The sequence below is a fragment of the Pollicipes pollicipes genome, unplaced genomic scaffold (genome assembly GCF_011947565.3).
Source record: "Pollicipes pollicipes isolate AB1234 unplaced genomic scaffold, Ppol_2.1 Scaffold_4881;HRSCAF=5763_pilon_pilon_pilon, whole genome shotgun sequence".
Lineage (NCBI taxonomy): Eukaryota > Metazoa > Arthropoda > Thecostraca > Pollicipedomorpha > Pollicipedidae > Pollicipes > Pollicipes pollicipes.
Window position 1 is genome coordinate 15,856,710 of NW_023596576.1, and position 14,682 is coordinate 15,871,391.

Sequence of the window (14,682 nt, forward strand, 5' to 3'; positions counted from 1 at the left end):
GATATTTATGGTGCCACGGACTGTCCGGCACATGGCGCCCCACGCCAGGACCAAGAGACCATCGGCACAGGCGGGGCCGGCCAGCGCGCACGGACAGCAGGCGTCGTTCTTCTGGCGGCCGGACGGCGCCCAGCCCGGAGCCTCGACACGGCGCCAGCCAATCAGCGCCGTCCGGACCCAGCCGGTGACGTCACGGGGCACGAGGTCGCTGTCGGGCCCGACTGCGGTGCTGTGCGGCCGACTCTCGAGTACAGCGTGGCAGCACAGGGACACTGCCGCCGTCGGCGGTACTCCCTCCTGCCCACCGCTGACCTCGGGAGGCCGCGCCGGGCCCGCTTACCTGGCGCTCCTTGTGTGTCGCGGTGGGGCGGTCTGGTTTGCGACGGCGGTGGGGGCAGCAGGCTCCAGGTGCAGTCCAGACACCTGCGACGAATCTTTCTCCTTCGCTCCCCGTAGCGATGACGACCGGACGTGACAGCGCCACCTCACAACACAAACGCCGCGCCCTCTGTCGCACGTGCCGCCGACGCCCCGGGCGCAGACTGAACGGTGCCCTCTGACCCAGTACTACGCACGGCGCGCGGCGTGGTCACGTGGCCGCCGGTGAGAGGCGCCGCGCGCGCGGCCGCCGGCCGGCAGACGGGCGCGCTGAGTCACATGGTCGTCTGGGGGGGGGGTGGGGCCGGCAGGTAGCGCGGGGCAGCGGCGGCGGGCGGCGGCGCGTGCAGGGAGCCGGCCGGTCAGCTGAGCGGAGGGAGACAGCGCAGGTTGGAGAGGGGAGGAGGGGGGGGGGGGGGGGGGGGGGGGGGGCTGTCTTCTGCGCGGGATAAAGGATGGAAGACGGAGCAGGGATGAGTCATCTCTAAATTGGTTCTAGCCACTGGTATGGTCGGGCGGTTACGAGTTGGTAAACATGCCTGAAAATTGTCAGTGCATCCATAAGGATTCAACAGTGTGGAAAGGGGGGGGGGGGCTGTTAATGTGTTAAGATGCTGAGGCAGTGAACGCGACCTCACGACAACCGACATTCTTCGTAAAATGTTGACAACCAACATCTTCATAGATTGCCGAATCGTGCCAGCGGTTAATGAAATCGCCCATAATAAATGCGTATTCCATGCGTACGATCTGCCATCAGCGAACTTGCAAGGAAACATGCAGTGACTTTCAGACATCTGCAAAAAATACCCAAGAAGACTCCGAGATCAGATCCCTAAGATCTGGATCACGGATCGTCTGGGATCCTGATTGTTTAAATTATATCGAAGGATCCTTTAAGATGCTGGGTCTTTTTTAAACTTTGTTAAGAAATCCCCTGGAATTCTAGACCTGATTTGAAATTTTATCAAAGGATGTATTTGAATTCTGAATCTTTCTAAAATGTTGTCGAAGGATCTTCTGAGATCTTGGATCTTCTGGAATCCTGGATCTTCCGAGACCCTGGATCTTCTGAAATCCTGGATCTTTGCTTTTATTTTGTCAAACGGTTTTGCGGGTGTTGTGTTTTAAAGCTGTTTTTGTGTTAGAGTTCAATCCAAACTTTGTTTAGCCATGTTTCTAAATTAGCGTATACAGCAGTGCAAAATGTTTTAGATCGGTATGAAAGCCAGACCAGTGGTTGGCAAGACTGCTTTAGTTTCATAATTTAGCCCTTCACTTACGCCACAGCTTCAAAGATGATGAATGCCATTCCTTTGCCCTGCGTATCGACGTTCTGCCAATTTAGTGGCAATCAAGTCATATTTTTGCAATGCGCGTATGTGCGAGATTAACTTTCAGTATGGTGTAATGTATAAAGTAATATGGCATCTGTACTTTGTCAGCTATCAATTCATATCCATAATTTGCATGTGCTGGTTGCTGCCATTCCACCCTGCTTCTTCCTTAACCGTGCCGCACTTTGAAAGCATAATTGTCATGCTCAAGTGAACCCTTTCCTCAGATTGCGAGTCATGAATTGGGTATTTGAACATGGTCGGTACGAATATTGCGAGCACTTTCTTCTATATTTTGCTTCTACCCGACCTTTTGCTATGCACCTTATTCATTAAGAACAGCTTAATTTGCAACGTGTTACATGCCTTGCATCGGCAACTTTTTGTCACTGCCTTATCCATGGATCGTATGGGAAATCAGCACTTGAATATCAACACAAAATTCAGCATACTTTGTCAAGACTTAAGTCCCCCAATGCTCACTTGAGCCCCCATTCCCACAATATAAAGGTAGTTGATGTGCTGGTCGGTTGTATGCGGTGATGCACCCATCTTAACGGTGGCCTTGAGCCTCTGAAGATTTCGTGGCTTGTCCACATGGACGTTGCTGTTGAAGTAATGTCCACAACACGAAGGCCAGATGCGACAGGTCATACGAATGAGAAGCTGCACATCTGTGCGACTGTCATGCATTTGAAGATATGCAGGCAAGCCTCAGATATGATGATATGAGCTCATTTGTAACTAATAATATTATTTTCAGTGCAATAGACTGTTCTAGACAATAACAAGTCACTATTTAGTAACTATGCTCCTCAATACGTGATCGCTTGATTGCGTCATAGAACGTTTATATGTCAGAGTGGCTGCCAGACTGGCCGCGCGAAATTGGCGCCGTAGCGGAAGGCCTAACTCACTTGTAATGCTTCAAATTGTCGAGAGGTGTCGTGCTATTCGGTGTGTTGTATGTCGTTCTGTGCGCCCGTTTTGACCCGTTCTCATGGTGTTTTTGCATAATTGCCCATGATTTTATATTGTTTACTTGCAGTCGGATACTCAGTGAAGGCACCTTTCTCAAGCTATTCGATTCTAGCTTCATTTCCGTCAGAACTCGTGTAATTGCCCAACTTCCTATACTATGTAGCAAAACTCGTGATTTGTGTTGGAAACTTGCACTAGCCGTATCGCATCGGTTCAGAGAAAATTAAAGTTCGTCGGTGCCAGAAATCGTGCTGACATACGCCAGATATGAATACCTTTATAGTTCATATTTGTCCTGGCCTTTAGTACCACATGGACAATGACGTGACAGTACTTGCGTGACTTTTATATGACGTCATACATGTCTGGGTGACCTTAAAATGGTCTGCGCGGAATAGTCTCCACAAGTCCGCGGGCGGGAAACACAGAAACCAGAGGGTTTCTACCCTTAAAAAGGGCAGGACTGTGAGATGTACAGAACGATCTTTAAAATGACAGTCTCACTTCAAAACCCCATGCACATGTGAAACACTTCCTTTAAACTGATGTGCATTCCAGCCAAATGATTCTCAAAGTACTCCAGTGAAGCCCGCGCCGTGTGCGATGTCGCTCCGTCCTGCTGGAGACACGCCTCGTCTCGCCTGATCCCATGACGTCCTCCGAGGGCCACTAACGATATCAGGCCTGTAGCAATGGTACGATCTCAGGTGGTGTTGGCAAGATACCGTTCTCGTCCCCAAAGAGACTCTTGTGTGCAATCATAATTTGACGAATGTAAAATCACTGATAACTACCATTTTTTATCATGTTTTGCCATTAAACGGTCACTCAATCTCACCGCGGTCTTGATTGTGCGATAAATGCGCTTGTGTCACTTAGCAAAAACGTGAATTTACTTTTGCCTGGGACACTTTTTATAAACAGTGCTTTCACATGTGCCCGTGTGCCCGGCCTCAGGGAAAAGAGGAGATTTTAGGACGTTCACCATCACATGGCGTGAGATCAGATGATAAACGCACCGTATTCTCCATTTCAGCCATAAAGTCTGCTTTCTTAGTAGCCATTGTGTGTACATAATGATGATACGGTATGATTTGGGCAACCATGAGCTTCTTAAGAATTTAGTCCAAACATTCTGACTGGATGCATTTATGGGATGAGCGCCCACGCTAAGCCGTGTTTGTTTGGTGAGCCCCGACCCGATCGTAAATTCCCGACTCAACGTCAGAAATTTGCGGTGAAAACTATCGTGCCGCAATGCTCAGTTCGGTCAAGCCTGCCCACTGATATGACCTGACGGTTGGTGCCGCCAAAACCACCGGCAGTAGGCTATTCCAGTCGGGCGCAAATAACAGACGCCCAAGGAGACTCGAACTCGCCCCGCCAAATGGCTGTGATTTGGAAGGCAGACGTTTCAGCCAGCTGGGCTTTCGGAACGGACTAAAGTGCGTTGCGAGACAGGGCGATTTAAAGAGAGTGTTCCACATTTGTATAGGGTTTTGGGCTGAAATAGCCATCTTGAAGATCATCCGATGCAGTTCACAGCCCCGCCGTTATTAAGTTCTAAGCCCTTCTAGAGTTTCAGCTACACGCTTGCAAAGGTGTGCATACTTTTTCGGGGAGACTTTTTCAAGTTAACCCAAGCATCTATCCATGATGCCATAATAACGCCATTCAAATCCTTCCATGCTAGTGGACATGTGGGGGTTCAGGCCCAGAAAAAATGTAATTATCCAGCCGTTCATATATGGTGTTCGTGAGCACGAGTTCCAGATATGATGGACGTCAATTGGTTCACAATCAATGACGTGTAAGGTACAATGACGATTAATGTCTACAGCAGGCTTTTCGATTCAAAAGTATGCCAATAGTTTTAAGTGAGCTTATTTCAACATATCTGATGCCTCCTACAATATCTTCAAATGTTATCACTCCCTGTAAAGTGCTGTTTCGTGGTTTGCCCTCCGCCTGGGCGTACATCAAAAACACGTCGAGGATCATAATTAATATATTGTGCGTGGTGTTTTCCGCAGTGAGAAAAAATATTGGGTTCATGTTCAGGGGCGTCACTTTCTATACTTGCTGGGGGCCTGAGCCACTCCAATGCTGACTTTCTGACTTGTATGACTACAATCTACATCACGCAATTCTCAACCATTGAATTGGGGGTCATCTATACTTTGCGACACTCTACCTTCGTTCAGTCAATAAACCAAGCTAAATTCCTCTGCATAGGTTATTAGGGCTTTTGTTTTCGGTGGTCTTTCGCTTTACACATTGCCACTCATGGTTTACGTTTCTAACGTTTTGACCTTGCGATATTGGGTCAGCTGGCATGACTAAGCATGACAATATATCAGTAAACATGTCATGTTTGCGCTTACAGCGGTGTCACAATGTAGTTTTCTTTTAGTGATTAAAGAGAGTGCTTCACATTCACATGGGGTTTGAACTGAAATAGCCATCTTGGTGTAGCCTTTCGGATAAATAAATAGCCATTCGGTACAGTTCACAGCCATGCCCTTCTTAACACACGCCCGAGTGGCCGGATGAATACCCTTTGCTCGGGTGGGGGTTGATTTGACACTCCTGAGATCTTGGGAACTAAGGGAGCTAGAGACATCAAACTTACAGGGCATGTTGACCTCTACGTAAACTCACTTAGGCTTGAGTTTAATCCTCCTAGGTAACCACCTTCGGGTAAAATAGGGTTAAACAAGGTCCAATTCCAGGTCGGTCTCCAAAGAGTCCCTAGATCCCAGACAACTGTTCTAAGCAAAACGGTCACATGCTCATCTAGGGTCAGTGACCTTGCTTGACGTTTTGAAGATCATGGTGACAAAAATCATTCAAGACCGCTTTGAATTTTGCATTTGAATAAGCGACAAATATTACGCAAGGCAGTATGTTCCTAAATACAAAATGTTGACCAGGGTCGTTCTAGGTCAGTGACCTATTTTGACCTTTAAGAATTATATGGAAAGTGCATAATGCGGTACCTGTTATCAATAAATTTGAAAGGAGCACCAGGAGCTACCCCACACAGCAAGCGCTAGAGTAATAAAACAGGCTGGTTTGGATATTGTTCTAGCGTTCACACCTGACCCTAGGTCAATGTAATTTGTTTATTCAATTGTTGTGTTGCCTAAGAAAGTATTTCAGAGTTGTATGGCTTTGTTTAACACTCCGTTGATGGATCATTTTGAACGATACCCTATAAATTGCCTTGGCTGAAACTATAACCTGACTTTGAGCTGCCATAGATCAGTGACCTTACGAGGTGCATCTAAATTTTTGATGCCGGACGGGAATTTCTAGGAAATCGTTCAATCTGACACAAAAACTGATTGTTTGAAGAAGCCACACGTCTCTGAGATGCTTTCTTAGGCCCCACAAATCTTAATTGAGCAAATCACGTTGACCTAAGGTTAGATATGAAGGTTAGACTAAGGTCACAAGCAGCCTGATTTACTACTCTAGGGCTTGCTGTATGGGATAGTTTGTAAAACTCATTTCGAATTTATTGACAGCAGGAACCGCATTATACATCTTCCATTGACTTCCGAGACGTCGGAAAAGGTCATTGACCTAAGATGACCCGGGTCGACAATTTGTTTTACAAACGTACTGCCTAGCGTAATCTTTGTCGCTTATTGAAATGCAAAACTCAGAGCAGTCTTGTATGATTTTGGTCACCATAGCCTTAAAAAAGTCTTAAAAAGCCTTAAAAGATCACTGACCTCAAATAGGCTTTTGACTTTTTGCTTAGAAGCAGTTGCCTAGATTATGGGGGTACTTTGGAGGCCAACCTGAAATAGGACTTGTCTGACGTTATTCGACCTGAAGGTTATAACCTAGGAAGCTCAAACTTTGACCTAAGTGAGTTTACGTACAGATCAAGACACCCTGTAAATTTGGTGTCTCTAGCTTTCTTAGTTCCCGAGATCTCAGGGGGGGTTCGAATTGACCCCCACCCCACCCCCAACCGAGCGCAGCGTATCTCGCCGGCCACCCGGGCGCGTGTTAAAATCCAGTCATTCCATTAGCCACGCAGCGATCAATGCCAAAACAGACATGTTTCTTTAAGTCGTCCAGATCCGGCGTTCGTGAACTTACTTTCCAGAGGAAACGACCGTCAACTGGCTCTCAACCAATGTTGAGCAAGGCACGCTTACTTCAATGTCTTTAAATTTGGAAATCCCCTTTAACCCTTACCCCAATAGACGAGTCTACGGCCCCGCAATGCTTTTTTTGGTTTTCTGAGCATATCTCTCCGATATTTTATGAAATCGTGCCCAGATTTTCACCATGCCATGAAACATTTATTGTACACTTTTTGACTCCGGCTATGTGTCTAGCTTTTTTGGTTTCCGGGAAGCGACGGTTGTTAAAAAATGATGCGCGGCGATCTTTGGCCGACGGCCGAAGAATAGAAATAGAAAAATATGAATTCTAACATTTTTTGCCGGTGTAACAGCTGTCCTCTCTCGGACACATCCAGAATCTCCTGTCATGCCAATGGCACTTAGTCCCGTACTCCATCCTCAAAACGACCGACTGCTTAATACGGAGGCCGTCTGAAGCATATCAGACCTTACAAGTTAACAGCATAACAAGACATACTTCTCGCTTAACTCCTGTGCTATCCGTCGTTTGCATCTCGAATTCTCACGCCTTTTACCTTCATGTTGACCCTTCATGCCCAAATCGTACTATTCGTGACGAAATTATCGCCTGCACGTGTGACGCCTCGCATCAAAACGGATGAATCAGAGTTCATGGCTGATTACGATGTGACTAAGCTGAGCCAGCAGCATGAACAAAAGGGGCTTAACATTCATACTTTTACCAGCGCTTAGCTGAACATGCAGCACGAACAAAAAAAGACCAGACCCTCCTAGTGGAATTGCCAATAAAACTTAACGCTTCAGCTGCAGCACGAGACATCAAATGCATGCAACACGAGTCACGGGCGCTGGGCCGTAGGCCCTTCTCTGGCAACGTTGACTGGGGATCCTGCTAGCCGAGGTACCTGAACGAATAGGCCGGCGACGCCAAATGTGAGTCGCTCGCTCAGTACTCAAAGACGGGCTCTTGAGCCGCTTCGGCGCTCCGAGCCACCGCCGTGGTCCTGGCGTCGCGCTGTGCGCGTTGGGGATGGAGATCGCACGGCGCGTTGTCGTTCAATCCAGCCCCTATGGGGCGCTAGCGACTGCACCGGCTCTGTGGACGGACGGAGAGCCCGAGGTCTTCCGGGCATGTTCGTGTTTACTTGTTGGTCGTTTGACGGCGGTTTACTGCTGACCATAGGCAGCGGACTAATAGTCAGTTGCAGATATGTATGAGGTTGAATGTCCTCCAAGGGGCCCCAGCCTGCGTGGCGCCTGGCGAGGGAGCGGAAGTGTATATGACACCGACCGTACGCCCACGCCACGACATTGACCTTCGCTCGATTCGAGCCAATGACCCGTGGTAATGTACCGCGACGACCGAGTTATCAGAAGCCGAGGGAGCCACCCCATCTCCGGTGACCTGCGGGACACACGTGTTTCCCTACGCCCTATTGATGCGATTGCCTGCGGAGTTTTCAGACCGTTAACCGTCACAATTACAACGCCGCGGACAGGTAAATCAGGCGTCTGTACAAACGTTTAAGAACCTCCAGCATTCATCGTGGCGAAATCCACGCGTTCTATAAACACCAAAATGAGAGCAGATTATGACCCAGCCCAGGTCAACTGCAGATCACTTGCATGTGTGACATTTGCTATAAAATATCGCACATCGTTGTACGCACCATGAATCACTGAGATGAAGAATAATACCAGGCCACTTACAGCTTGGCAGGTTATCTGCAAATTCCCGAAAAGCAACGATCATTTTCTTTCGCCGAGTACTGTGTCAAAACTGACATGCTTTCATCGAATGTTGTGCAAACGAATATTCACGGCTCAATTAATTTTGTCCGTTTCTGTTTGTCTGTAAGTTCGCTGGTCCCTCACCCGTGATCCAACATTACCTGCTTGCTGGACATTGTCTAGTTTGGCCTCCGTAGGCCCATAAAGCATGCCGCTACGTCACTGTGCTTACTGGTCGAGTCAGACTAGCCAATGTCCAACAGATGCTGACTCATGCGTAAAGTCCAGGGTGCAGTCCAGTAAGTACAGTGCTAATAAAAAATCGAGTAAAACCGATTGGCTCATGCTTTTACTGGTATCGTTTGCCACCCATCTGCATCGCCATCCACAATAAACCATTTAACCAGATGGCCGGAAAATCGAAACGTAACACATTTTTAGGTGTTGGCAACATCTCGGCAACCTGTGTGGGTAACACGGATCATTTCCAGACTCAATACTTTATACTACGTCCAAAGACGTGCGATATGTTATGGCAAACGCAACACATATAGGACATCTGGCATTGACCTGACATGGTCTGGGTCATGACTCTGTTTTACTTTTTATGTGTCAATGGATTATGTGAACACAGTGACACGCATGTCTTGATGGGCCCTAATGCCTGCCTAAGCACTTGATTGGCCCATTCTGCTGCATCCTGGTGCAATCATGTTCTTTATTTACGCTGTCTCCCATCACCCAGTTACCAGAAAAGCTCTTATCCAAACCTTCCGCAACAGAATGAGCGCAGGCTAGTACCCACTAAACCTGCCAGAACTAAACAGGTTGGCTTGTTACTGCACTTCCTTCCAGGCAGCATGAGCAAATTTCAAAACTACATTCAAATAAGCAGTAAATGCAAAGGTAGCATCATGGTTGAGAACTAAATCGTGCGAACAAAACGAGCACGAGGGAGCGATGGCAAAAACATTGAAAGCATCCAGATCTAGATGCAGCATTTCTACGTGACCACTAACACGATGTCCCTGTCTCTGTGCGAATGCATGCTTTTTAGCCCGCTGGCATGGGCAGAGGGCAGTCTTGACCGATGTCGGATCAGATTTCGGCATCGCGGGACGTTTGCCAAACATCTTTGTTATCGACGGACCATACCGGCTGCTGGTGGTTCTCAACACCAGGTGCGGCCACTTTTGAATTCTTAGGATGCTATCAGTGTTGTGTCCAAAATCTACAATATATATATATATATATATATATATATATATATATATATATATATAGCGCAGATCACCTTTCCCCAAACAACCGGGCACAGGCCCAACTCGCGCCACTTGTAGTCACCGCGGGAGAGTGCGGGACATCGCTGCGAACCTTGATCAGTCGCTGTCACAATGTCTTTGCCTCGCCTTTGCGACGGGGCTTTACGGGCTGTGCGTTACAGGGACGTGACGACTGACTGTAAAGAACCGCCGGATCCCTCGTGATGAGTCCGCCCTGCGGCTGAGCCCGCCCTTGGCCATGACTTATCACGCCAAGGTATACGGCGCTGCACCGCGCTCCCATCCATAATGAGGGGTGTGCGTAGTCCAGTTGTCCTGCACAGACGCGTGGGGGGCCTGCAATGGAGCACGACATCGTGCGGCCACCGCACCGCCGGAGAGTGGAACATCGCAGGCCCGATCCGTGCTTGTCTCACGGGGCCGAGCAGGGCGTTTTCAAGAAGGTGAGAACCCGAGGCATGCGCGCCCTTCCCATTACCATTTGTTCATGTATAATTTGCAAGTTAATGTCAACAATGAAAAGTTAAGTGGTCACCTAAACTAAAGTGAAAGTGGATGGCAGGCGATTCTGTCATGCATCCAGACTATGCAATGAGCTTCGCGTGCCTGCGGCGTGGCAAATATTTTTTGGTGTTCCAAATTCGGGTTATGTTTCCTCCCCATTCATTGTGAAACCCTGCATGCGCTGCTTGGGACAATGGTGGACCACACATGGAGCCCCCTTAGCTGGGCCCCCTACACGTTCGTTCGCCTGGTTCTGTTCCCCGAGTTGTGATCCTACTCATGTGTGTGTCATCGATGCCACGAATTAGCTGAAGTGGGCCTGGCACCCATATGCTACCTAGCCCTGCAGGTGAATGCAACTTCGTGGTTTTGGAACACGCGATTAGTTCTATGTCGTGAGTGACTTCAGTCATTTTTTTGCGCGAGAGGCTGGAAGCCATAAAGGGAAAGGTGAAAATGACACGCCATGTTTTGCAGTCTTACGTGCATCAGGATTCACGTGAGCTAGCTTAGTGTTCGTTGCTTCTTCGCCTAACATCGACATTCACGGTCGCGTTGCCTCCATTGTGACTGGTCTTGACATCTAGCGGTAAAGTTTACAAACATAGTTTGTGTGATCTGCCACTCTTCGGCATGTGCCATGAAGCTAGTTGTTTGATAGGGAGGCATGTCGTGGTCGTCAAGACCGAGTAGCGTGCAAATGTTCAACATGACCAGCAAATTTATCGCTTGGGCATGGGTACCATGCATACGCAGACCACAGAATGTGCAAACAGCTGCTATGACAGGTAATTGGTTCACTGCGACAAAAATGTTTGTGCTGGTGCGGGAAAGACGGCATTTAGTTGTGCAAAAGGCATTGACTGAGAGCAATAACATGATGTACATGTGCAGTCAAGCCTAGCGATTCTATGTCATCGTCACCGGCCGCTGCTGCTGGAACCGTCAGACGTATGAGGAGAATAAAAGCCGAGCATCGTTGAACATATCTTTATTTCATCAGTGTCCATAATAGCGCTTTCGACAATGAAATCCAACAAATAACTGCTACTGCTCAGACGTGGGTGTAAAATCGTTGCAATGCATGTAGCCCTGTGATCTGCAGCAGCGGCGGCGGCAGCGAGCCGGCGCACTGCCAACACCGCGGTGGTGAAAGAGACCTGGACCGTCATGAGCGAGGGGGAGGTCACGGGGGGCGGGGGCAGTCCAGGGCGGGCGTGCCGGAGACGTGACTGGGGGCGGCCCGGCGGCCGGCAAGGAGACGGCGCAGAACTGTGGCGCACACCGGAGGAGCAGAGAGGAGCGAGCTAACCGAGAGCGGGGCCGGCGGCGGCCCGGGCCGTGCCGCCGGCCGCCGTCCCGCAGAGGTGCGGCGCCGGCACGGGGCCGGGGCCGAGGCACTACTGCTATAGGTATGTAACATTACAAACGCCTGTTGAGTCTTTGGCACGTCTGAGCCTGGTCCGGTGCCCCATCCACAATCCAGACGGCGATACTCCAGCATAACACGCGAACGGTTACACAGCGAATATACCAAGAATATCCGGTGACTCGGGTGCACCCACCCTTGATCTATACTGAAGGTCTCTGCTATAGTGCTAGTTGCAGGTTAACAGCATGATATATAGTTGGTAAAGTCCTGTCCTACGAACAGTTTTGATATAAAATCACGTACTGAGTAACAAGCAGTAACATGACTGTACACAAGATTAAAATACTGCAGTGACGAATGCAAGCATACGCACAAAGAGAATCTGAGAAAACTACAGTGGAGTACAGTCCAGATATCGACCCAGTGCCGTACTAGAAATATTTGTATCATATTTCGCATTTATTACAAAATCCGACAAAATTAACAACGACATCGGCACGCCAGCCGCCCGGCCCGTATGAAAGATGCGCCCGACGTATCACGATCAGCTGCCGGCCTCCTCGTCGGCGCCGTGGATCTGCACCTGCGGTGGCGGCAGCTCGACGATGCGCCCCATCGAGCCGAGTGCGTCGGCGCCTCGCCGTCGCCCGCTGTCGCGGCGCTCCAGAGAGTCGAAGCCGACGATGCCGAGCCCGGGCAGGCCGGCACTCAGCACGCCGATGCGGCTGAACGACTCGCCCAGGTGGTAGCTGGAACGGCGCGACGAGTCGGCCGAGTCGCCGCTGCAGCGCGAGCCGGGGCGCGAGCCCGAGCCGGACGCCACGCTGCCGGTGCGCGAGCGCCGGCCGCCGGCCACCAGGCTCGGCACGTGCAGGTACGAGGCGACGCGCTGCAGGAACATGGGCGTGGTGGGCGAGCGGCCGGGGCTCGTCTGCGTCTGCGAGTCGCCCAGCGTCAGCGCCAGACGTTCGCGCTCGCGCTTCCGCCTGCAACGCACAACGCGAAGCGCGCGAGTCAGCCGGGCGGAGCGGTGGAACGGAACGGCGCGACGGAACGGTGGGACGGCGAGACCGATCGGCGCGATGGGCTCCAGCACGTCAGGAACTGCAGTGAATGCGGTGCGGAAGTCCTTCCTCGGCTGTGCATGGATACACTTAGACTGAAGGGTTTCAGCACAATGCGTAGATGCTGGTTTTGAGAATCATGCTCCTATTTTGTTGGCAAGGTCCTTCATCCTGGGTAAGACCCACGTGACTAGGTTTACAAATGGCAAAACAATGAAGTTTAAATGACAAAGTCAAGATGCTTTAATGACACTATAAACATAACTATGATTCCAGTTCGTCGCCTTTGTTTTGAAGGCGGGAACATTTGAATATGAATTTGTCCTCAGATGAACGCAGCCAAGGCATCCTTACAATCAATAATAATACCCGCAATCAAGGCATTGCAAACACCATGCTTCACAGGATGGCAATATGGTGCAATGGATCCGTTTAGTGCAGCCTTCACAAATTTTCTAAAGCGGGAAAAGTTTCTCGGGGCTCACACACTAACACAACAAAACGCATATAAAGTACCTTAAACTCGCGATCGCAACACTTTGCAAAGCCCCCCTTCTGACTTACGCGTCCAATCGACACATCAAGTCAGATCACACAGGCACGAAACATATATACACCAGGATACAAAGGGAAGACAAAACTTCAAGGCCGGTTACTAAGTCAGAACGCTGATTGTCGCAAAGGTAAAAACCCTAATACGCGCTGGCAAAAGTCTTCAAAACTCTGAAGCAATTCTAGCACACGCGTGAAGTTCATTCTACCACACGTGCTGGACGCTGGCACCGCCGCCCGCTGCCGGGCCGGCCAGCGCCGCAGGTGAAGGGTACGTCCACAGCTGGCGATCGCTACCTCGAGACGAGGGGAGGGGGAGGGGGAGGGAGCGTGACGTGCGGGGGGAGGGGGGGGGGAGAGGGCGGAGGAGGGCGCTCGGAAGGGAGCCATGCGGTGCTGCCGTCCCATCCCGCAGCATTCTCCACAAGGGCCACCCGCGAGGAGCGGCAAGATGGTGTGCCGTTGGAGCGCCGCTGGACGCTTAGTGCACTACCTCTATTTCGATGCAGTTCAATGTACGGTACCGCGAATAAACCGGTCTGGAAACGCTGGCAGCCCATTGCATAACATATATTTTTGGCGATTTCACACGCTGAGTGAGCCTCTTCAAAATCGGATTCCCGGTATAACTCATATTCATTGTTGTTATTAGTTGCCCAACTTTTTAAATAACAACGGCAGTTTATCTGTTGACAGCTGCCTGAGAATGAAATCTAGATGGCGCAACTGCCACGGCGCGAAGCACGAAAACAGGATGCCAGAGCCCAGCTGTTTACACCCGAGCTCTGCTCTACTATCTGTTTGAAGAAATCCGACGAAAACGCTATCTAGCACAGCTCATCCGCCGGCTAGCGCAGGCGGCGGGCTCGGGGACGGAGCCCCAATAGCCCAGCGCCAGCAGCAGGCCTGGTCTTCACGAGACACAGGTGTAGTGCAGGCCTGGTCTTCACGAGACACAGGTGTAGTGCAGGCCTGGTCTTCACGAGACACAGGTCCGGCACGGATCCCGCAGTCATCGGTCACCCGTGACCAGCCACGTGACCGCGACCCAGCCGCGGTCCACCCCGCTGGAAAGCCGGCCGCCGCGGGCCTGGCGAAAGCCGCGCTGGTGCAAGGCCGGGGCAGGGGCGCGGCGCACTCGAGTGCGGTGTCCGGGCCGTGCGTGCAGGGAGCATGCCAAGAGAACGCGAACCCGTTACCTATGCCAGAACACAGCAACTATTTGTGTCAAGAGCGTGAGTGCTGTCAGCGATATGCAAGCTTTCTACAGGCGGCGGTGCTGGTTCGCGACCCAGCGCGGTTGCGGCTGAAATGAACAAGGACGGGCGCGTCACGGGCGGCCCACGAAGCCGG

At 50.5% G+C, this 14,682-nt stretch overlaps 1 protein-coding gene across 1 annotated transcript in view; it reads right to left on the reverse strand.

The window, feature by feature from the left end:
- Positions 1-11,696: 11,696 nt before the first annotated feature.
- LOC119100030 (sodium channel protein 60E) overlaps positions 11,697-14,682 on the reverse strand; it is a 55,199-nt gene continuing 52,213 nt past the window's right edge. Inside the window, exon 31 of the mRNA XM_037223146.1 lies at positions 11,697-12,699. Coding sequence (XP_037079041.1) covers positions 12,258-12,699 — 442 coding nt within the window. The 3' untranslated portion in view covers positions 11,697-12,257. The remainder of the gene's footprint in view (positions 12,700-14,682) is intronic.